A 24564-nucleotide genomic window follows, 5' to 3' on the forward strand; every position below is an offset into this window, starting at 1 on the left:
AAGTACAAGCCCATGCGTGACTGACTCTAGCACTCATTGAGTTCTTGAAAAGTTCAATAACCATTACAACCAGTTTAGATTTTCTTGGAAGATAATTCACTCAGATTGTTCATTCTGGTAAAGAGCCTGTGTAAATTAACATCATAAACGTCGGCTATGTGAAGTTCAAAAAGACTAACAAGGAAAATTACACCAGAGGTACAATCTGCCAACTACAATATCATTACCACTAATTCCGTCGAAACCTGCACACTAGAATTTTACAAGCTGACCCCCAAATCGCTCAATTCTCTCTTCTTTTCTAGGGTCGAAACTCGCCCGATTCAGGAGCCCTGAATATCGCGTAATAGACAAAAGCATACTTATAAAATAACTTTACCAGTTACCACTGAATACAAAATTTACCTACTTGTACTATGTACAGCAGCATAAAAGAACTCCCCGGCAGAATACATATGATATGCCTCAACTGAAGACACGATCAACCTATTGAGGATGGCTATTATGTGTTTGAGGAACCTGAGCGCTCATATTGCCAATCAATGTCTGTGGTTGGGATAGAACAACAGGTGGTGGAGATGTCAGATTTGGTGGAGGTCTCGCAGCTTGAGTGGGTTGGGTTGGCGCTATTATGAACTGATTAAAAGCAGCACTGTAAGCCCGACCTGACAGACTTCCACGCATACGACCTGTTGGTCTCCAGTTCTGCTCAGATGACAAATCCACCGATCCATCAGCCCCTGAAACTGCTTCCATTGCACCTCCTATGTTTACTGGCAAAGATGGCCTGGTTCTCGGAGTTTGATTTTGAACTGGCATGGATGGAGACTGCCTGGCGATCATCGCAGCTCGGTGAGCACCAGGCATGAACCTCTGTTGGTTGTTTAAAGAACTTGATGTTTGACCAGTCCCAACTTGTGCAATTCCTGGTTGGATATGTGCCCGCGAGAGATGTGAAGATGATCGAATGGAGCTTGAAGACTGACCCATAGTCTGGGGAGTCCTTGCATTATTAAAAGCTTGCTGTAAGTGTGCATTATTGAAGTCCATGAGCCCAGGAGATGCTCTGTTAGCACTTTGCAGTTGACTCGGAACTGGAAGGCCAACAACCTGTTGGACAGATTGCCCGTGAATGAAGGACTGATCTTGACGATCCCAGTTCTGTAAGATTAATGAAACGAAACTCAGTAACATTAAAGTGCAGAACAAGAAAAGATCCTCTAGATTGGAATAGAAAATTTTCTCTAGAATGCTTTGACCAACAACCAATCAAACTGGAAAATACTGATTACACCAAGTCAATTTCAGGTCCAGCGTCCAGGGTTTCCCATTTGCATTTATACTGATTGCGACCACCATAACAAAATGGACATGAAGAAAAGAGGGAGCACTAACCTGTGTAGTTTGTGAGGGATGTTGCTGTGAAGATGAAGCAATGTTTGACACGAGCGGATTCATTCGGGGCCTAGAAAAGTGTTGCTGCCTTTCCAAATCACTACATACTGCATTGACACCATTTGCTGTGGGTGTGATAGATTGTCCAACCTGAGAACTAAGAGGGGCACTAGAGGGAGTTGAGGAATTCCAACTAGTTCTTGGTCTTTGTTGCAAACCTGGTCCCTGGGACTGTGCAGGGAGGGCCTGAACTGCTGTTGGAGTTCTGGGTAATACTCTGTGTGATGCAAATCTCCCATACTCATTGTTAGCAGCTGAACTTGCAAACTGCAACTGTTGCAACTGAAAATTATTGGGAGAAGAAAATTGATGTATTGCAGACGCCACAAGATCAGTGGTCAAATGACTCTCAGTTCCCCGATCAAGTGCAGGAGAAACAGCATCAGTCAACACAGGCGACTGTAAATTTGCAGGACCAGAGTGAGGAATAACACCACCCATTTGCGTGTCTGACCTTATACCGGAGGCCAACGAACCATTAGGAAAGAAAATTTCAGACCAGAAGTCATCCTCTAAATGAGCAGCAACAGTTCGATTAACCCTGTTTGTGTTGCTCAAAGGTTTCACGTCTTCGGTTTCGCAAGCACTCACAGTGTCCATCTCACTATCGTCCTCAGTAAGATCCAGAACATTAGCAAGTGCAGTTGAGACACGGGTAGATTCTTCCTGCTGAGAGGTTCCTTTTGGAAGGCCCTTATCATATGCCCGACCCACATCATCATCATTCTCCAGTACAGCTTTCCATGATCCATCCATGGAGATTATTACTTCAGCAACATTCTTTCCTACCTCTCTCAGGACCTAGGGGAGAAAACCAACTGGTTTATCAGTACAAGAAAAACATAACGCAAATAAAAATGGAAAATGCAAATAAGTAGCTACTTGCCTTAATCATATTTTGATCAACACAAATGTCCAAAAAGCAGACATACTGATTACAGTGGGGGCAGCGCCATGAAGGCCGTCTTAAATTTATACCAACAAAGTTACTGAAGTCGAAACACTATTAAGTCACCAAAAAGAAAAAATTGAAATTAGAAGACAGTATTGAACTATCAGAACAGGAAAAGCTGGATCGTTCCACGTCCAATTACAGAATAACTCAACTTTTCATCAACTATCCGAGCTAGACAGTATTTGAATCTCAAGTTCCCGAGCAAATAAAATAAAAATCAGTGAAATATTGTATGTTAGTTACCACTGTTAGGTTAAATAGGAAAATTGGACTGAGTACATAAAGGATATCAGAAATTAGTGTCTTATATTCCTATTTCTCAATTCCCCTTTCAAACCTCAACTATTATTATCAAGAGAACAGTTGGTGGGGCATAGAAAAAACGTTTCCTTTAGCCTTTCCTGTCCTCCTTACAAACCCTATAGTGGAAATAAATATTTCTTTTGATTTCTTTTCTGTTCCCTGAGGGTGAACAATCATAGTAATATTTTTTAAATATCAAAATTTGAACCTGAACTCATAAGAAATATCTGTCAAAAGTAAAAATCTGAAACCATGTGACCTTGAAGCGGCACATGTAAAGCACTCGCGCAGATAATGGAAGTGGCATCACTGTAATTTGATTCTACCTCCAGTGCACAAGTCAAAAAGATCTGAGGTCCCATTAAAAACCAACATGCAAGCAAGATGCATATAGATCGCAGAACAATTTAACATGGCTCAAAAGCTTGTTACATGTTGATTATGTAGGAACTTGGAAACATAAATTTGAAACCAAAGGCATCAATAGGAGAAAATGAACATATGTAAAAATGTGTATAGCTGGATGGACCACTCACTTGAAGATGTTTGCACAATCGACCTTTGACAGGAGTTTTGATACGTGTATAGCTGTTTTGCACATGAAAGCAAATGTAACAATCAGCATCATATCAACGAAGTTTGATCAAATAGGTATTAGCAAAAATACACATTTTGATGCATTTTAATGTAGAAAAAGAGGACAAGATATGCGACACAACTTCAGCACATTATCAGTGTTATTCACACAAAATGGGACATGGCCAAAATGTTATGTTAACCGTTGAAATCAAAACTTATCAAATATCAAAGCAGCTGACCAAGCTGATGAAAAACAATATAAACCCTTCAAACTATGCTATCGTCCAAAAAAAAACCAAATCAATCTTTCCCAATCAGAATTAATTAAAAACAAGAAGAAATCCCATAAGATTTCTAGCATTAGACATTTCTGCTGAAGGTAATAGTGTGGTTCAGGTCAAAATGTCCCAGGAATACCTATCTCAAAGATAAAGGATAATAAATAAACTAATAATATTCAAAACAAAATAAGCTAGGAAAAATATTACCCAAGCAACAAATATCAAGGCGTACCTTATGGGACAATTGAGAGATATTCTTGATGGCCCTTCGATTATATCAGAATCTAATGATTAAAAGAAAACAGTTATCATTTAAACATGCTATACTATGGTACAAAGCCTAATGGATTTCAAAAGTTTAGGTATGACGACATATCTACATAATGTATAAGAATAAATTGAAAAGTAATCATGTGTAACACCTGAATCTGACGAAGGTACAATGGGCTGAGTATAATCTTTCAGTGTTGAAGTGTCAGGTGATGATGTGATGCGCATAAAGGCAACCACTATGATATAGTGACCTAAAAGTAGTTACATTACAGTCAGAGCTGGATGAATATTGTACAACAAAACTACAATACTTTGACCATGAAGACTTGCACCCAAGCTCACCATTGAACTGGCCCACAGCTTGAAGAAGGTTTGATCCAAATTTAAGCATTCCAGTCACGACTGATGGCATCTGCGGTCCAGTATCCTGACAAAGAAAATGTAAGACACAGACTGTTAGTAAATAAATACTATGGTACAACCCAAATTCAGTCATTTGCATCTAGCTATCGAGTAAGTGGAACCACACAAACCATTAGAATGTTTGTCCTTCTATCTACTCCCTTCCCATTTAGAAGAAAGCTACAGAAGTAAAAGAAATGTCATCAGAATAGATAGGAAACACCTCCAACTAAACTAAAAGATTAAGAGGAAAATGAGCTGTACTTCACTTGTGGCGGACTTATAATACACGCAGATGTCTCTATATTATCTGTTTGTGCTACAAATAACCGCTTCAGGAAGAAGAAAAAAAGGAAAATATCAAGAATTACTTTCATAAATCATATTTCCAATTCAATGCATGAAAGGAAAACCAGTATAAAGTACAATTTAAAGCACAAAGCGAAAAACCACCACAATTGTATAACCAAATTATAACCGTTTAACTAGTTGGAAAATGCATCAAGTGAGACTGAAGTAAATAACAGTTCATAGAATAAAAATTACAGTGATTCTACCCCTAAATTATTGACTATTTGTAGGACTTACCAAAATTTATACAATTAACAGTTCATAGAATAAAAAGTATATGTAGCATGCCCAAAGTTTAAACAAATAAGTTATACTTAAAAGTACAGATTTAAAGGTTAACACAATCATGTTTTTTCACGAGGGTTAACAACAATTATGTTGCTATGATATATAAACTGCACTAGTGTTTTATAACTATAAAGAAAAAACTGTGTGAATGTTGTGCATTATGGTAAAAAGGGCTTGGCATAAGAATGGGACAAGGTCAAGCAACCTTGTTTGTAATAATCTCACACATTTGTAAACCAACACAAGTACGCAAATATATACATAAGTACATATATGAAATAAGGAGTATGGGGAATAAGAATCTAGAAGGAGACATAAGCCATCTGTTAGACCATTTATGGACGATTGATGGGCTTTCTGCATGCATGTGCCTATGTGTATTATGCATGACCACGCACGTGTGTGCTTGCGTGTGTATGCATCCATGCATGTGTAAAAAAATTAACAAGAACTCAACTTACAAAGACAACCAACATTGCAACTAATTCAAGAAGATGCTTACAATTTTTTCTTGAGAAGTATATACTGTACTCTTTGAAATATGGAAATCAAGAACGTATGTTCCATATCCAGGCTACAACACAATGACACATACTTCAAAACAAACCCAAAAAAAAAAGTTATATTAAAAGAAAAAAAAAATTGAAGGAGAGAATGAAGAGCCACCTTTACTTCGAGAGAGGCAAGTATCTGGCCCATATTCATCAGTGGATAATATCTGCAAACAAAACCCAAACACACGCACAAGGAGATCTTTCAAAAATGTATTTGAATCATCAGCAGAAGAAGCTGTTGATAGTACCGACAGCATGGTTATTAGAAGGAGCAGATAAAGGATACTTTGAATATTAGGAACTGAAGAGGTCAATTGTAAACATCAACCAGAAACACAACACAAACTGAATACAGTGTGGAGAAAATTAACATTTAATTGCTTCAATAATTTTATTTGAGGTACACCCTTTAGGGTCCCCTACGAATTTTTTTTCAATGATCCAAACCATCTATTTTTTAAGTCTATATTCATAGATCATCCTTGCAAAAATCAGACAAATCGGAAACCATTTCGACATCCAATTGTGTCCTACAAAATCAATGAACACGGTGCTTCAAGAAAGTACTAAAATTTCAATAACTCAATGGAGTTGTCAAATGATATTGGATTCAAGTGATTTTTTGTAGAGATGATCTTTGAATGATTATCTAAAAAATAGACGGTTTGGATTAGTGGAATACAATGCGGAGTGGGCCCTACAAGGGTGTCCCTCAAATAAGCTTATTTGAGGGATCCCTCAATGGAAGCTCATATATATATATATAATACACAATTCAAAGATGTCAGGCCACGTATCCTCATTATCCTTGCATTAATGAAAAACTTCTACCTATTCCCGGTAAAACTCTAATTTCTAAATTCTAACATGGCCTCATGGTTCAGGATCATTAGGCTAAGATGATATGTCGTGAAAGAAAGTTAAAAAGTAAAGCAGAAGTTCCACCTTTTCATTATTGTGTCCACAGTAGAGAGACAACAGCTAGGTCCAGTTTTAAAATCTCCTGGGAGCCAGAAGCTACTCCCTGTCTATAATTGCAATGAGATGATCATCAGAAACATCTACATGAAAGAAATAACAGCAATAATAAACAAAGTAACAGCAAACCTCATTAGCTAGAGAAAATAGTTCTTCAGTCTCCTTTTCCGAAAACCATCCAGTCTTACAAGCATTCTACCAAGAAAAACACAACGTCAGCTGGATAACTCATGCCTATATGTTTCAAACTTGATACAAAAACAAAAACAGATATAACTTATAGTAAAAAGAGGGAAAAGGTGAAAACAAGAACAATGAGCAAGCCATGTATAAGACTTCGGCAAATGGGTTTCGCATTCATTCAATAAAGGCATTATGGTAATACCTTAACAGAGATCATCAGCACCATGATAGCAGCTTCCAATACTTTGTCACTCCTACGCTGGCATATCTGCAACCAAACAGGCTCAAGTATAAATCTTTTTCACTGATAAAAAAAAAAAAAATTGGGAAGACAACACAGAACAGGGCATTGATGAACTAGAAGAAGAAAACTCCAATACCTGCTTCAACAACGCAGGCAAATCGTGGGCTATCGTCGGAACCTCATTGTTTGCAACGGCATAATCAATGCCTCTACATTTGCCAAAGCAATTTCAAAAAAAACAAATCAAAAGGGAAAACAAAGAAATTGAAAATAGGGTTTGATAGAAAGAGGTAGAAGCTAGTACCTGGAAAGGGAAAGGCATAGATTGAAGAACTCCATGGCCTCGCCACGGTAGCCAGATTTGACGTGAGCAGCCAAGCGCTCAGCCACGGCGGCGACTCGGTAGGAGTTGACGAGCGAAGCCGAGAGTTGCTGCTGCCCAACGCCGCCTACGTTCAGACTCACTAAATTCTTCACCACCGCCTGCGGTGTTAGCGTTGTTCCACTCATTAGCTCACACACCCACACACCCACACACAGATAGACACGGCCCACTCTCTCTCTCTCTCTCTCTCTTCAGGTTTTTCGAATGTTATAAAAAAAACTGTAGGAAAAATGAATTGAAAAGGTTCCGGGAAAATATAAACCAAACAAAATATGCGGGACCCATGCCACCACATCTCTTATAATTTCCACCTCTATATAGATAACTTCCCAGGTAGGGATGGCAACGGGCCGAGTAGGGGCCGGGTATGACAATATCATCCTCATCCCTGCTCTCCATCCCCGCCCTCTTTCCCGAACCAATCCCCCGTTTAATAGGTTTCGGGAAATCCCCGTCCCCGTCCCCGTCCTCGTTCCCGTCGGGGGACTATCCCCTATACCCACCCCGATTTCCCGATTTTTTTTGCATAAAAAATATTTATCATACATTTTAACATTAAGTTTCATATTAAATTATCATTCAACACATTCAAATTAACTATAAAGTTCAACTCAACTATTCAAAATCACATCAATATGAAAATCCAGAGAAGATTAGGAAAAATTAGGAGAGGGAGGTTAACTTAGGATTAAACATAAATATTATAATTATATATATATTTATTTAAATATAAACATATATATTTTTCGGGTCGGGTTCGGAGATGGGGATGCCAATACCATCCCCTCCCCATACCTGTTGGAGATTTTTCAAGTTCGGGGATCCCTGCACCCGATACCCATTTGGCCCCGATATCTATCCCCATTAGGGTCAGGGACCCACCCCTGAAGGGATTTTTGCCATCCCTATTCCCGGGGGAGTTTTTTTTTTAATTTCTTTTTAATCTACTAAGCTCATTTATAACGAAGGATTTAGTGTTTAACTCTCGAATTTTAAACGAATTTATAAATTCTAAACAAACCAATTGTGTTAAGACTTGAATTATAAACAACAAAAGCATCAGCACCTGAAGTCAAGTCGTTAAGAGCATTATTTTTTGCATCCGAAATTATACGTTCGATTCTTCCATTTCTCAATATTGATTATATAATTTAAAAAAATTGACAAAAAATCAGCTAGCAATTGATAACTAGGAGGTGAAGTCTTAGAAAAATTTGCCTACATTTGAAACTTAACAACCAAACTTGAGAATAATTTTTGGGTAATGATTTTCTCACTCCAATTTTATCCACTTACACTCTTTTTTTAGTTATAAAATAGAATGTAAGTGGATAAAATTGGAGTGGGGAAATCACCACTCTTATTTTTTATGTGCTACTATATAGAGAAGAGAGTTTTAGAATTTGGTGAAATGAAGATTTTATGAGCAAATCGTACATGTTTAATGTATTATGCAAGCGTGTCACTCTAAGATGTGCACCAATTTAATCTAACTTCGGATCCAACGATTGTGAATCAAATGGGAAACTAGTTGGCTTAAATCACACCATGACAAGAACAAACAAATTGCCTAGAAATTAAGAGGTCACTACATATTGCAAAGTAAAATTGCGTGACAAGAAATCAATTGTGGTTGAACAATAAGTGAAATCTGTATAAAACTTGTGCAGAGATTTTTGAAGAAATTTATTTGAAATCAGTTATGGGATCTGTTTCATGAATGGGTGTAGAAATTCTGCCAGTCTCAGAGAATATAAACATGTTCGAACTAAGGAATTAACACGCTAATAAGTTTTATGGGCAGTGCCAAATCAATCATTGCATAAGACCTTTGCAATTCACTGAACAAACTTCTCTCTCATTTTTCATCAAGTTTCCCCTAAAAAACACCTAAACCAAAAGCCAATTGCCCATGGCTCAACTGCCACCAATATCCCATAGTGGCCCTGCCAAAGAAGAGCAACATGAGCCCGCCCCCTGCTGTAATTTCAGGCAATGGTGGAGTTTCTCGAGAGCATAAAGGCAATTTTGTAAGCAACAGAAAATATAGGTTCTGCCATGAAACAAAAACTTCTACAATTCAACATGATGGAGTCGGAATATTTCAATTATACAGTTAAATTTAGCTTTTCTCCCTTTTTTGGGAAGAAAATAAAAGTCGAACTAATTCTGGTACTAATGGCTCTTTTGACACTGTAGAAATAACTTTGCAGCTTCATACTTCTGTACGGCACAAAAGAAGGCCGAGGTGAATCATCAACCTTGCGACGGAGACACAGCCAAGCAGCACAAGATGATACAGAAGATGTATGTGTTCTCTGAAGTTGCAATCAATCAGCCCTTACCCTGCGAGAGAGAAAAGTACGTGGTTAAATATAATCCAGTTCACAGAATGACAGTTGATGAGCTTAATGACATCCAAGGTCACTGAACAATAAATCAGCACAGAGATTTCTCCATAACATCAGGTGAATCAAAAAAAAATTCCAACAGCAAAAACACATCGCCAATTCCTTTAGCCAACAGCTTGCACCATCCATTCAGTACTAATTGACCTACTGTAATTATCCAAGGAAGCTACTCGGCTAAGACAATTCGTCTTACAATTCATTCGTCAAAGCTTCTAAACTATTACTACCATGATAATATAAATACATCTCCAAGAAACATTCAAAACTAATTTTTTCCATATTGTGCTATTTGGAAGAAATTTCTAATCTCTGTACCTTATGAGGTGGAGTTCCTGGTCTTAACACGTTGTTGCCTACTCCAAGCTTTCCTTTCTTCTCAGATGCTTTCAAGATCTGGAAGGAACATGTCAATGTATCATCTACACTCATCATGGCACCGGCATTATCGAACTCCCCACAGTAATTTGGTGCTGAGAATATTGTCACCAGCTTCCGCTTTCCAAAAAACTCATACCCATCTTCCACAACCTGATAAAGGAAACCCAATAAATCCAATAAGAGGTGGACAAACATTAAGAACACTACTAAATAACATACAGTTTGCATCTCAGGCCAGGGAAAAGCATGTGCTCATAAACACCGACATACAGATTGTACTTCAGCATCAATTGAAAGACAGAATTGAGTATGTGACCAAACATGTGAGACACAAGAACTCGTACTGTCATAGGAATTTTTTCTGGTGTAAAACTATTTGCTCAAAAAATTTATAACAGAGCCAAACACAAGATACGAACCTAATTGACATGCCATGGTCACAAAGGGAAGAGCCAGTAGTGGAAGGAAAATCATGAGGAATAGAAATCTACCCAGAAAAACAAATATATCATGCACATACACAAAGAAATTCAAATTATAACTTACTCCACTATTCTTTTACATGTTCACCAACATATATGGGATGAAATTTTGAATAAAGTTACTTCAAAACGTTCATAATATTACTGTCGTGACAAATGGAACTGTACGAGTTAAGATGATTATTTGAAGATGCATTACATCAGGTTGAGTTGTCAGTTCCCAGACTTTGTGCATACATGAACACACAGGTCCAATTCAGTTCCAAACGAGAAACCAAAAAAGAGAGAAGAAAATTAAGTCATATTACCTGATGAGCACGGCAAATGAGATCAAGGTCATGTTTCTGGAGGAACTCAGCAACCTTGTCCGCACCAAAAGTATAGGACACGCCACGATCATTCTCTCCCCAACCTTCAACATCTTTATCAGGATCAGCCCATAATAGATCACAGAGAAGGCCCTGATCTGGCACGTCCACTGGCCGGGCAATATTCCTAATCTGATCCAAGTTTTTCAAATCAGGAGAAAGACCACCATGCATGCAAAGGATCTTTTCATCAATAAGAGCCGCAACAGGAAGACAGTTGAAGCAGTCAGTAAATGTCTTCCAAATACGAACATTAAATCTTCTCTTGCACTCATCATAGAACCCGTATATGCGGTTGATGGAAGCACATTCATGGTTGCCTCTGAGGAGAAAGAAGTTCTCCTTGTATTTGATCTTATAGGAAAGGAGAAGGCATATTGTCTCTATGCTCTGCTTACCACGATCAACATAGTCCCCTAGGAATAAATAATTGGCCTCAGGTGGGTACCCACCATACTCAAACAATCGCAAAAGATCGGAAAACTGACCGTGAACATCTCCTGTGAAACAATGATGGAAAATGGATCGGTGTTATTGTAGTATTCAACAGAGCATATCCATTCGGTTCAGGAAATGAATATTAAAATTTCTTAATTAATCAATCGAATAAATATACACCTACAAGTTGGCCCTTACTATTTAATTAAATGAAATAAGAATTATTTTTTTTACCATTATAAGCCGAAACAGATTTCCCTTATATAAAGAAAACATTTCTAGAATGCAAACCAAACAAAGGTTGATGGTCATGAATATAAAATTACTTAAAGACCAAAATTCCGTTATAACACCTGAATCGCTTTAACAAGGTAGGACACCGATGCCAGAAAGTGAACTGAATCTAAGTTAAACAAAAAGGTGGAGTTCGGAAGCTATTGTGCCCTTCGTATCAAATAATTAGAAGATATATGTGCAAATAGCTTGTACGCTATCACAAGTTGATTGACACTTACCTCTATGAGAGTGGTCAATCTACAAACACATGAAAATTTGACCAACATTCGAGCAGTAGGTCCAGTGCAATAAATGAGGATCGAATATATCGCCTAATGCATAGTAACATCAACCTTTTACATTCTTCCGAGAGGGAAAAAATCAAACTTTGACTACTTGCATGAGCCAATTTCCACCAAAAACAAATACATACTTCCATGCGTCACAATGGTGCAGTTCAGTGGCTGTCCACCAAATCCAACTTCAGAGAATGCCTACCCATGGCAGAGCACACATGGCACTGACAACACTAAATTAATACCCATCTAATCTAAAAGAATAAGTGGCAACCAGAATACAGCCATATCATAGACACTAGTATCAGGAGTACCTAGGGACTACTTTGCAGAGTAAGGAAACTAGCTAACCCACCAACAGGCAACCACCCCAGAAGAAACATGTCCAAGGCCAACACAATCCAAAGAATAACTTTTTTTTGGGCAGGAAAATAAGGCAATGAAAAACTGAAAGGCCTCATAAACAACCTTAGTCTGCCTAGAATCTTGCATTGCAAGCCTTTAGTAATGCTCGGAAGTTTTGCCACATAACCTCGCCAATGTCACAAATTTTGGCAATGAAAACTACATTAAATCTCTTACCATCAAATTTTGGTTTATCAGACAAACACCGGTAACAATTTCTTATGTGCTAAAAACATACTTCGCACTCTACAATCGATATGATATCCTCTGATGAGGCAAACTGATTAATGCATATGGAAACCCTTTCAAAGCTGTCCTGTTCTTTTCACTAGTAAATGCTCTTTCTGCTCTAATCAAATGCACCAGAAACTGACTCAACCCAAAAAAATCAATTTTTCTTAATACTTCTTAGAATCTAAAAAATGGCATTATCTGCTCAAAGAAACTCCCAATTTCCAATGATGAAATCCTTTTCATGTGCATTGACCAGGAAAAAAAAAATTAATCATTTTCATGTGCAAACCCACCCAAATTACTCTTTCCCACAATTAAGTCCAAATTCAACACATAAAACATGCAAACAAAGTCAAATAAACCAAAACTTATATGAAGATAAAAACCAAAACTTTCAATCCAGAATCAATTATATCAAGTTCTTTACCGCAAATTTTTATCGGAGCTTCAAGCTCAAGAAGATTCGGCTGGCTGAGAAAGATCTCCTTGGAGGCGGAGCAAAGCTGCCTTATTTCGGCCTCCGTGAGCTGCACCTGTTTGGTGGTCCGGCCATTCTTCGCTGAGACAAGCCTCCGTATAAGATCGTCAACAACACTCTCGTCCATCACAGCAAAGCTTCTCTACACAACCCAAAATCGCACCCAGAAAAACCAAGCAAACAAAACAAAAGTATAATACAAAACCCTAACTCTACGTTTCGGCCTTGGGTGCGCTCAAAGCGAGGATAAAGATCCGATTAACGCGTCTTTTGGCTAAAGCAATAAAAGCCTAAAAGAGAATCAGAATAACAATAATAGCTTCGAAATCACAAGCAGAGATTTTAGGAAATAATATCTTGGGCTTTATGGGTTGAAGAAGATGTGGTGGAGGTGTGCGTGGCGGCCATTTTCGGCTGGTAAATGACAGCGAGAGAGAGAGAGAGAGAGAAGAGAGAGAGAGTTGAAAAAATGAGTCTTTTTTTTTTTGGTGAGTCTTTTGAGTGTGTAACAGTTGGGTTGGGTTTTTGAGGGGACCTCTCTCTACTTTGCGTTTAATAAGGGAGCCCTAAATAAAGTTTGAGCTAACCCTATCTGGAAACTTTGAGAGCATGCGCCTCGCACGTGCGTGGTCAACCTTGGTCAACTACAATTACAAATTAGAACACAATTTTTTTTTTTTTTTTTTTTTTTTTTGTAATGATGGGTTGATGATGATGATCATGCATTTATCATGATGAGGATCATGACATTTTGGTGCCCTCCCAAACAATACCCATATTTTTTCTTTTCTTTTTTTCTTTTTGAAGTGGAGAATGAAAGATTATCAAATTGTGACACACTATTTTATCATGTTCTTCTCTTTTTGGAAATAGTTTTTGTATGCAAGTGTTGCTACAAGAGTTTGTGTTTGAATTTGAATCAAAACATGGTCACTTTAGGCTGCTTTTGCCAAGATAGGGAAAAGTAATGCATAAGGCATCTAACTTTGAACCAATAAAAAGAGGGTGGGTGGATAACCATATAAGTTACTTTTTTTATTACAAGCAATTGGGAGAGTGGGGTTTCGAACTTCTGCCTAGAAGAGCTCAACCAACTGAGCTATACATCACTAACATTGTATAAGTTACTTTTCCATCCTCAAGTAATCGTTTTCTTCTTTGGCATATCCTCAAGTAAATTGTTTTAAATAAACATATTAAGGAAATGCTAATCATAAAGTTTTCAAGTGCGAAAAGTGTATGTTTACATTGTAAGCTAACGGAGATAAATCAATGAAATTATATTTTCATTGCTCTTATTTCCCTTTACCAAATTTGTGATGATGAAAAAATTTATCATCTCTTAATATTTTCCATATTACTTACATAGCATCGAATATGTTTTCACCGTAATATCCTTCCCTGATCTTTATTTTATATCTCTAATTATATATATATATATATATATCTATCTCCATATGTAAGCCTTAATGGAAGTGGATTCTTCTTCCACTCTCAAAAATTCTAAAATGAGTGAGAAAATTTAAGTGGCTAATATCAAATATACGTGAGAAACACAAAAAAGAGAAATCAAAACAGTGACTCGGTTTGGAAGTTTTTTTAGAGAAAATAGAATTGGTTATCACCAAGGTTTACGTGAAGAGAGAATTATCGAAATTACTAATCGTAAATGACTAGGAAGAATGAATAATTTGAAATTCATGTTGTTCTTACTATTCTATGTCTTATTAACATTAATTTACTTATAAGCATTAACTAAAATGCCTAATTTTGAAATCCAATTTTATATTTAGACCCTGTTTGGTATCCTACTCAAAAAAGTAAATTAAAAAACTATGATTCTTTTTAAAAACATTAGTTTTCAAATAGTGATTTTAAGATATAAAAACTTGTTTGGTATTGAACTCCAAACTATTTTTGAGATCTAAAAAAATAAGAAACCCTAAATTCCCAAATTTAAATTCCGAATTTGAAATTAACAAAAGAAAAGGATAGAGGGAAGAGGGAAGAGAGAGAGAGAGAGAGAGAGAGAGAGAGGGTTTTTCTTGAGTTTGAGGTTTTAAAAATAGGCTTACCAGGATTTTTGTGGCTTTGGACTTAAAATATGTTTTTGAGTTTATAAAATTGGATCCAAGTAGGATACCAAACATGCCCTTAGTTTCCCTAGTAAAAAAGCTTGAAGAAATTAGTCATTATCTCATTATAATTTTTAATTTGGTTGAGTATGAAATCAAAACTAGTCATGAATGAATTATAAATTGAGATATTTAGTCATATACCCATTCTTAGCACTAAAACTATAAATAAACCCTACACCATTTTATTTCTATAAACAAACTAAAAAAATACCCAAAAAAATGATAGCTTACCCTCTTGAATTTAATTTTGATTATTAAATTACTTTGATGCTCTATTGAGTGTTTTGAGCTTTTTTATGAGGTTTTGGGGTTGAATTTGTTTTAAGAAATTAATTGTAGTTTTGTAATTTAAAAGAAGTTAAAAGCCTTTTTGTTATGTTGTAAATGAGTTTTTGGTGTGTTTCTAAAATCCATTTCATATAGGTTTTTATTTATTTATAATTTGGGTTCTTATATTGGGTATAATAGTAAATCTCTCATATAAATTTAGAGATTTTCTATTTAAACCCCGCACTTCTCTTTGTTCACCCCAATACTTAAATTATTAAGCTGTAAGTTTTATTGTTGTGTAAAAGACAAAAAAGGTCATCCAACTTAATAATTAACCCTAGTACATCTATACACACACCCCGCACACCCCAACTTCATGTTTACAAACTCACTCACTCTCTCTCTCTCTCTCTCCCTCAAAAATACCTAAGTGTTGGAATTCTAGTTACAGTTCTTGGAGAGAGGTAAAGTTGTTCTTTTTCTTTAGAAAGTATTAAATTTCGGGTTTGGGGTTCCATTTGTTTGTATTTTTTTCTGCTGGGAACAAAGAAAATTGTGGGGTTTAAATAGAAAATCTCTTTTATTTCTTATTTTTTCAGTTTGGGGTGTATTTAAGGATAGTTTTTCTTAGGCCATCCCCAATGGTTGGGGCTCTAAAAAGGGTTTATAGAGCCCTATTTAGAGCTCCGATGGAATCTTTGGGGCTCTAAAGGAATCTCTCCCACAATGGGAGACTCTATATTCATGGCGGGCTCTATATTTTTTTATGATGTAATTTGATTTACGTGGTGTTTTTTTTTTGTTTAACTATTTTACTTTAATGTTTGTTCACGTTATGTTAGTTTTTTTTTGTGTGAACATTTCAACCAAAAAAAATCAAAATTTGGACAAGATTTGGAAATCAACATTTTATTTCATAGATACGGCTTTGTAAAAAAAATCACGTTGGAATAAATTTGTTGACACAGCTTTGTAAAAAAAAATTGGAAATAAATTTGTAAAAATGATTTGGAAATAAATTTGTTCACACAGCTTTGTAAAAAAAATCACGTTGGAATAGAGCTGTTGACACAACTTTGTAAATTTGGTAAATGTGGGCCAACATGCAAATGAAAGTGGGCCAACATGCAAATGAACAACCAAATTTAAGACAAGTATGCCTTGTACAGTCGCAGGCAAGTGAGAAATAGCACAAAAGTGGGCTGCAGCTTTTTCAATTGGTGGGTCCCATTCGGTTTCAGGGGCTTCAACCAAAGTCACACATTTAGCTACTACTCCGGTTGGGCTTTAAGTTTTAGAGCCCCAAATTTGCACCATTGGGGATGCCTTTTTGAAGAGAGTTTGTATATATTAGAGCCTTGTGGTGGTTGAGCCCCAAATAGAGCCCCCATTGGGGATGGCCTTAGAAATTGTGAAAATTTAAATTAAAAGATAGGGTGAACTAAGAGAAGTTTGGGGTTTAAATAGAAAATCTCTAAATTTAAGACATGAATTTAGCCGAACAACCTTTCAATCAAATGATATACTCAGGTTATGGTCAAATTAAGTATCGATTTTTTATCAAACTATATAATTAAAAAAAGGTTGGCTTCTTTATTTTTCTATTAGCTAGGGTTGGAAAGAAGCTTTCCCATTTGTTACATGACAATGCCCGTTCACCGACTTAAAACAACTATGTGAACCATTCTAAAAGATTAATGATATAATTAGATTATTATATGTTGTTGATGAGTATTTTTTTTATTTTTAAAAAAGGTAAGTTATTCTTTATTTTTCGCTAATTTTCTATAATTTTCTCCATTTTCGCTTCATATAACCAAAACTTCTTTCTAACATATTAGCACATGTCTCTCTCTCATTGGTGGTCCTTAGATAAGCCACCGCATGTAATCCATGTAATTCCTCATTTTCTTATGTAATTGGTAATTGGATAATGCCACGTCAAGCAAACCAACCCCAAGCCAACAAAAAACTTGCGCTCTTGATCAACGTTGACGCTAACCTCACCGGAATATTCCCCTCCAGCCACCAGTTACCAAACACACCTCACCCTTTCCCGAAAACTATAAATACTTCTTTTTCTTCACCCATTGCTGCTCGTGCCCTAGAAACATTCATTTCGCCGCAACATGCTTTTCTCAGCCAAACTCCAAATTTCTCAGCTTTTCCCTCACTTTCTCGCACCAAATCCATGCTCTCCCTCTCATTTTCCCTCCAAAATTCGCCCTAATGATCCTCCTCAGCTCTTCTTTAACTGATTTCGTCTGGTTATGGATCTCAAGGCGATGTTCGCCGACTACTGTTGTAAATTTATCGGTTGATTGTTGTATTTCGATTGAGTTTTGGTGATGGAAGCAGTGGACTTGACTTTTCCGGTGGACGTCGCCGGCGCGCAGAAGTTTATGGGGATAGAGGGTCTTGTGAGAGCTGGGGTTACAGTCAAGGAGCTTGAGCCTTGTGATTTGGACCGTGTTTCTGTTCGCGCAAGCCCTTTGACTGAGGCATGCAGCTCATTTCTCAGCGATAAAGGTGGTTTCTTGGCGTTTGATTTTGTTTTTTTTGTTTTGTTTTTAATTATTTAATTACTAACTTGTCTAGGACTGGCTTGCTTGTTAGTGTTATTTGACTGGTAAATTGGGGTTTGATCTTTTTCTCCAGGCGTAGATTTGTATTTCCCCAAAGTTTGAGGTTGTGATATGTTTTTTAAGGAACTGAAAGCAAAAGAGAGGAAAAGGAAAGAAATATTTGTTTAATGTGTTTTCCAATTCAATAATTTTCCTCTAATTTCCCTCATTTATTAATTACTGGTTTAGTTAGTTCATTATTTAAAATTTTAGTTACCCAGATTTCTTAATTTGGATGTGTATCTGGGTACCCTCTTAACTTCATAGTTTATGATTCCTTGGTTGTAAGTGCATGCTCATTTTTGTTACTGAAATTTCTTAAATTTTTGCTCTGGGGAATTTGGTTATGTTATCAGAGGTAAAAAATGTGGTTAGTGCTTCAGAGTATGAACCATCTAAGCTTGGTGGTCAGCTGCTCAGCTATCAGGGTGAAGAATTGTCCAGGCACCAACATGGTAGGGGCAAAAATGGTTTTTTGTTGCATACTGGTGCTGAAAGTGTACAGCTAGAACGGAAATCAGGAAAGGTGTCAAAAGTGGGTAGTTTGACTTCTAAGAGACCGCGAATTGCTCGATTGGAAGATCCAACGAGTTTAGCTGGAGTTGATGGGATAAGGGATATGTCAGATAAGCTCGGATCATATCTTACAAAGTGCAGTTCTTCAGGTAATATATGTCATCTACTGGCACTTTGAATAGTTATTTGACGTAAATGCTTGTTTATCATCATCAGGATTACAACTTCGAGAAAATTGACCCGGGCAAGTCTAAAGATGCTAGATGCCATCTGTGGTCTCTTTGTATGTTAAATTTTGATTGGTTTGTATTTATTAGTCACTTAAATGTTATATCAGTAATTTGTCCTCTCTCGTGACAAAATGATTTTTGTTTTGTTTCTGGAGTTGTTTAATGCATGAATGTAAAGTTTTCTTCAGTGGAAAGTCCCATTTTTTCTTTGGCACATATCTTACTGTTGGGGAAAATTAAGATTTCCCCGACAGCTCTTACTGCTGTTGGGCACATGAACACGCATCTAGGTATTGCAGGTCTGTCGTTTAACATCAGAGTGTTATGGATTCAGTGCAGTTGATTGGAATTAAATACTTTCTTTAGTGAAGCATAAGTGATGTAGAATCTGGAATGATAATATTGCATGAGGCAAAATTAAATTAATTGGAAAATAATTGTCTGTAATGTTCCATTACTAACAGGACAATTTTACCTATTTATTAATTTGACTTATTTATCGAGGCTGTACAATCCCGAATAGGAAACCTACAAACCCAGTATGGAAACTGAAAATTCTTAAGAGTCAACTATATATACGTTAAAACCCAAAGCTAGGGAACTACACCCTTTTTCATTCTCCCACGTAAGTGCGTAAGTGTGTGATACATCATTAAGTAATGCCATATAATCTCTACTGACGTATAAGTGTTTGTTTTTCCTAAATGAAACTACTGTTAAACTTATAAGGTTATTTTAACACATATAAGATCTGAACTGGAACATTTTCAACTTACCGGACCTCCACAATGGAACTTTGGTAGGAAATCAAAGCAATAGAAATTACAATGTTTCCCTCTGATGAATGAGACAGACAATATTATGTGCAGCCTTTTCAAGCAATTTAGAATGCTGTGGAATTACATCTGCTGCTCCATAATATTCTTTGTGCAAATTTTGTTATTCCTTGAAGTTCAATTTGCTCTACTAGTTCTCATTCTTTGAAACTGAAAATTTATGTCCTGGTAGTTTCTTTATTCTTTTACGGGGCTAGTTTCTACGTGTCCATTGTATCTTGTAGGACTTTTCTTTTTTATAGTCAGTAAACTGTTAATTTGGTCTGGGTGGTTGGAAATTTGGAAACATTAGCTTGCAAGTGTAGTTTCCAAAATTTATGTTATGATTTGGTAAGGCCATCATTTGATACTTAACCAGATTACCTGCCCCTTAATGTTCTGGTTTGTGCTGAGAGTCGTTTTTTGCCTTTCTGTATTATACATTCTAGATAAGAATCAATTGGCGAAACAAAAGAACAACTGTACAAGCAAGCGAGGTGATAAGAGAAATCTCAAACTTCCTGCAAAGACTAAACATGATTCTTTCTCCGTAAAGGCGGGTTTGCCAAGCTTCGGTTCTGCTGCTGGAGGGAACAACTTTTTCGGTATGAGACTTCTCACAAAAGCTACATTCTGTCTCTCAATGTATCATTTCATTCAGTTATTACCATACTTTCACTGTGCATGTTGCATACTGTGCAAAATTTAAATCATGATTTAAATGAATGTCAGGAGTACATGGCCTTAAGTCAGATAATCATGATGTCACAAAGCTAGTAGATGATGTGCTACTGAATGAGCTCCTTGATGGGACATGCAAGTGTCCTAGTTTAGACAAGGGCAAAGGGAAGAAACCAGCAAATGTTAATGATAGTTTTCTGCATTCAGTTAGAAAGGCCAGTTTCTTCCTTCAGCCACCAAGGTCTGTCCAGCCCCAACATAATGCTGAAGTAGATAGCAATTCCGACAAGATAATGTCACCATGGCCGTTAAGCACAAATTCTGTTGTAACTTCTGGTGTCAATGGTGATAAAGGAGAACCTGTCATCACAGATCTCTCTTCATGTAATGAGGTCAGTGATCAGTGGTAATCTAATATATTTGTTAGCCCTGGAGAAAACTTACAACATTTTATGTGAGCTGTTTGATTAAAACTAGAAGTTTTATGGCTTACATGGAAAATCATGGAAAAGCTGTGCTTCAGAATAGGCCTCTTTCTAATGGTTGTTTGGATAGATCTTCTGAATCCAGTATAGATATGTTTCTGGTGTGAACGGTTGCACATTTTAGTTGAGAGTATTAGGCTGCGCTGACAAGGATTTTAGTTATATTGTATAACTTCTAGTGTTTCATTTCATTCAGATTATTAATATTTTGGATACCACTGATGATTGATGTTGTCCTTTCTGTTTTTGTTCCTATAGGTACAGGATTCTCATAAAAAGCCTGAAGCTCCTGCTAATCCCCTTGATTTGCCATTATGTGAACCTAAGTATATTTTGGAACGCTTGGCTCTTCCTCCACCCAAGGATTTGGAATCTTTGCTTTTGGATGCTGCAAAACCTGCTTTATCTTCAAAAAGTACACCTGATCCATGTTCGGGCAAGCAAATATCTCGTCGGGCAAGCTTGCCTCCATTTCCATGGTCGCATACTTCTAATGGGCACTGTAGAACCAGTTCTGATGCAGCAAAACTGTCCACAAGCAGGGGCACATGCCAAGGTCGATGGCAAAGAATAGGGAAGAATATTGTTAGCTCATTGGGGGCTGTCAATAATAATTTTACAGACTTGGAGTCACTAACCTATGATCAGAGTCTAGTTCCTTCTGCAAGGCTAAAAATTGCTGGTTCAGAAAATCAAGTTTCCCCATCCATATCTGTTAGTCTTTCTTGGTTTCAGCGGGATTCATCGTCTGGTGCAACATGTTCCAAACAATCCTACGTTCCGCTAGGTATGTTTTCTAAGGGATGAGTTTGATTTATATACTAAAACTTGAATGTGTCACATTGGTTGCTGGAAATTATTACTATCACTGTCAGTCCTACTGCTTGGGACATTGCCTTTTATAATTTTTTATTTTTTGGAAATGCAGAATCTGGAGGCAAGGTGAATCATTCAGGAAATGGTAACGGTACCGTTTCTACCTGTTAGCAGCCTCTCTTTATGCTTCTTGTTTGTATGTTTAAAATGCACGTGCTTTGGGATGCTTGGGGTGGGTAGGGTGATGCATAAAGTCAAGGAAGATGACAAAGAATGATGCTGCCATGTTGGCATTGAAACTTAGGTTTAGGGTTAATCCAAAATCACTCCGATTTCTTTGGGTTAATCCAAAATCATTCATTGATGCCCTCTTTGGCTGCTAGTTTCCCAATTAATATGATTATGGAATGTGCCAGATGATGCATGTTATATGCTTTAAATGGAAATAGTAAATGAATCTGATAGGCTATATCTGATGGGCTATGTGCCTTGTTAGGAAATAGGAACTGGATGTCAGGCCCATCAGTTGCGCAATTACGTTCTTATTGTTCCTGTCTTGGCTTGGAAAGGATTTTGCAATATCTATACTCCATCTACACTCCGATTTCTATTTCTGCCTCTGCAGCTGTGTGACTTTGCTGTTATTAATGAAATGGTTTTTGCTTGTCCAGATGAGCATTGTCCACAAATATTAGCTGCTGCTCGAACACTGTGTGACATGGCAACTTGCTCCTCGAGGCAAAATCCAGATGGAATCATGAGATGGCCAAAGAAGCCTTCACAAAAGGCCATGAAAGCTCGCAAGTTAAAATCAATAGAGAAACCTGAAGAAGCATATGGAACATCAGTTGTTGTATCCGGGTCTGATAATCTCAGGAGAAGCGTCGACCGGATGATGCTACCCCCAAAGAAGCCCAGACTCTCTATGGTTGATGATAGGAAGGACTTCAATAATTTCAGCTGCGTTACGAAAGGACCAATAAATTGGTCTACACCCAGGTCAAGTAGGTCATCACCTGGCAAATCACTTAAGGAGTCAATTGTGGATATAAGAGATTCAACCACGGATGTAGTGAGGCAGTCATATATGATGCCACCACCAGCAAGGGTTCCAGAAAAGGCATCGAACAAGCGGGAGAAGATAAGAAAGTTATTGACAATGGAATGGAACAGAGGAAGGGACCGGCTGGACTGATGAACAATTATGCTAAAGATTTTAGTCCGTACTGACGAGGTTTGTCATTTAATCTGATGTCTCTGTGGGGAGGGTTGGTTATTGGAAATAGCTGATTTGTATATATCATGCTGTAGCCTGTAGGTGAAAATGGAAAATGTTGTAAGGGGTTCATGATGTAGGCGCAAATGAAAAATGAAGTAGTTGTAAGGGTTTAATTTTAAAGGAGGGGTAGGAATTTTATGTTGTAACGAAGGATAGAGCACAGCAGCAATGAAATTCATTGCCTTGTGTAGAGCATCCAATCTCTCTCTCTCTCTCTCTCGACATGTCTTGGTAAATAATGAAGTTTCACGATTTTATCAAAATTTTAATAAAATAAAAATATTTAAATATGAAAGAATTGCTCGTGTTTCAGAACCTGTTACAAAATATTGATATCCGGCCATGGAATTTGGATTTTCAAAATTTATAAATTGTTAACAAAATAGTTATATATATATATATGAAAATAGGATATTTACAAGATCCTTTGTACACGGGCCAACATATAATAAAACTAAACACACAGCTCAACAAGGGCGCGGCCATACTCGTTTTATCTTAATTTTTTTTCCCAAAAATAGTATAGCCGTGCGGCTTTACTGTTTGGCTTATATATATATATATATATAGTATCGCCGTGCGGTTGTACCCGGTTTTTATTTTTTTTATAAAAATAGTATAGCCGAACGGCTATACTTGGATCTTTACTTTTTTGACACGCGACGCCTAGGCCTTAAGGCCTGGTTCGGGATTGCTGTCACTTTTAAAAAAAGTTGCTTCTGCTGTGCTTTAAAAATAATTAGCTGTAAAGTAAAGTAGCTCCATGTTTGGTAAACAGTATTTTTAAAGTACTGTTAGTACAAAAGCAGTGTCAAAACCGTTTGGTAAATTTTAATATAAAATTGTTGTAACTATGAATAATGACTAAAATAGGCAGGATGTTAAAAGTGCTATGTACTAATCATGTGGTGGTAGTGGTAGTGATGGAGTGGAGGTGGTGGTGGTGATGAAGGTGGAGTTGGTTGTTGTGGCAGTAGTGGTGGTGAGGATGGCGGTTGTGGAGGTGGTGGTGGATGTGGAGATTTTGGAGGAGGTGGTGGTTGTGGTGGTGGTGGAGGTGGAGAGGTGGTGGTGGTGGAGGAGGTGAAGGAGGTTGTGGTTGTGGTGGTGGTGGTGGAGGATGAGGAGGAGTAGGATGTGGTGGTGGTGGCGGTGGTTGTGGAGGTAGTGAATGTGGTGGTGCAAGTGGTGGAGTTGGATGTGGAAGTGGAGGTGGTGATGAAAGTGGAGTTGGTTGTTGTGGTAGTGGTGGTGGTAGGGATGGCAGTTGTGGAGGTGGTGGTGGTGTTTGTTGTGGAGGTGGTGGTGGATGTGGAGGTTTTGAAGGAGGTGGTGGTTGTGGTGATGGTGGTGGTGGAGATGGAGAAGGTGGTGGTTGTGGTGGTGGTGGTGGTGGATGTGGTGGTGGTGGTGGTTGTGGAGATAGTGAATGTGGTGGTGCATTTGGTGGAGTTGGATGTGGAAGTGGAGGTGGTGTCATTTAAAAAAAAAAATGATGGTATTTTGGGAATTAAAAAAATTCATTAAATGTTAATCTTAGCTTCTTTTGCAAGCAGCTTTGAAAAGCAACCCAGAGCCTGCTTTTAAAAGTTGCTGTCAAAAGGCCATTGCTTTTAAAATAATCGGGATATTTTATTTTTACCAAACACCTTAAACTGCTTAACTTTAAAGTGAAGCAGGGTGGTTCCTTTTTTTAATATATATAAATGGGTT

General features: G+C 37.3%; 3 protein-coding genes across 6 annotated transcripts; 1 reads left to right on the forward strand and 2 right to left on the reverse strand.

The window, feature by feature from the left end:
• Window positions 1-135: 135 nt before the first annotated feature.
• LOC110762481 (RING/U-box superfamily protein) lies at window positions 136-7454 on the reverse strand. Of its 2 annotated transcripts, XM_021965126.2 has the most exons (16): window positions 7151-7454; window positions 6983-7055; window positions 6805-6870; window positions 6549-6614; window positions 6387-6469; window positions 5554-5605; window positions 5390-5461; window positions 4513-4580; window positions 4380-4428; window positions 4189-4273; window positions 3996-4097; window positions 3806-3857; window positions 3250-3301; window positions 2342-2458; window positions 1396-2256; window positions 136-1161 (listed from the first exon to the last, which is right to left on the reverse strand). In XM_021965126.2, the coding sequence occupies exons 1-16, from the start codon at window positions 7354-7356 to the stop codon at window positions 487-489; spliced, it is 2679 nt and encodes an 892-aa protein (XP_021820818.2). In that variant the 5' UTR covers window positions 7357-7454; the 3' UTR covers window positions 136-486. The 2 variants fall into 2 exon arrangements, with proteins under 2 accessions (XP_021820818.2, XP_021820820.2); XM_021965128.2 differs by lacking the exon at window positions 5390-5461.
• Window positions 7455-9257: 1803 nt separating this feature from the next.
• Window positions 9258-13531, reverse strand: LOC110762493 (serine/threonine-protein phosphatase PP1). The gene is made up of 4 exons (XM_021965140.2): window positions 12947-13531; window positions 10811-11370; window positions 9958-10170; window positions 9258-9577 (listed from the first exon to the last, which is right to left on the reverse strand). Exons 1-4 carry the CDS (start codon window positions 13122-13124, stop codon window positions 9566-9568), a joined length of 963 nt encoding a protein of 320 aa, XP_021820832.1. The 5' UTR covers window positions 13125-13531; the 3' UTR covers window positions 9258-9565.
• Window positions 13532-17372: 3841 nt separating this feature from the next.
• LOC110762494 (uncharacterized) lies at window positions 17373-23041 on the forward strand. 3 transcript variants are annotated; one of them, XM_021965141.2, is made up of 7 exons: window positions 17373-17934; window positions 18386-18694; window positions 20040-20195; window positions 20323-20663; window positions 21015-21543; window positions 21685-21723; window positions 22244-23041. In XM_021965141.2, the coding sequence occupies exons 1-7, from the start codon at window positions 17754-17756 to the stop codon at window positions 22765-22767; spliced, it is 2079 nt and encodes a 692-aa protein (XP_021820833.1). In that variant the 5' UTR covers window positions 17373-17753; the 3' UTR covers window positions 22768-23041. The 3 variants fall into 3 exon arrangements, with proteins under 3 accessions (XP_021820833.1, XP_021820834.1, XP_021820836.1); XM_021965142.2 differs by having other exon boundaries at window positions 21685-21717; XM_021965144.2 differs by lacking the exons at window positions 17373-17934; window positions 18386-18694 and adding an exon at window positions 18695-18828.
• The last annotated feature ends 1523 nt before the right edge of the window (window positions 23042-24564 follow it).

The sequence above is a fragment of the Prunus avium genome, chromosome 5, assembly GCF_965620075.1.
Source record: "Prunus avium chromosome 5, drPruAviu1.hap1.1, whole genome shotgun sequence".
Classification (NCBI taxonomy): domain Eukaryota; kingdom Viridiplantae; phylum Streptophyta; class Magnoliopsida; order Rosales; family Rosaceae; genus Prunus; species Prunus avium.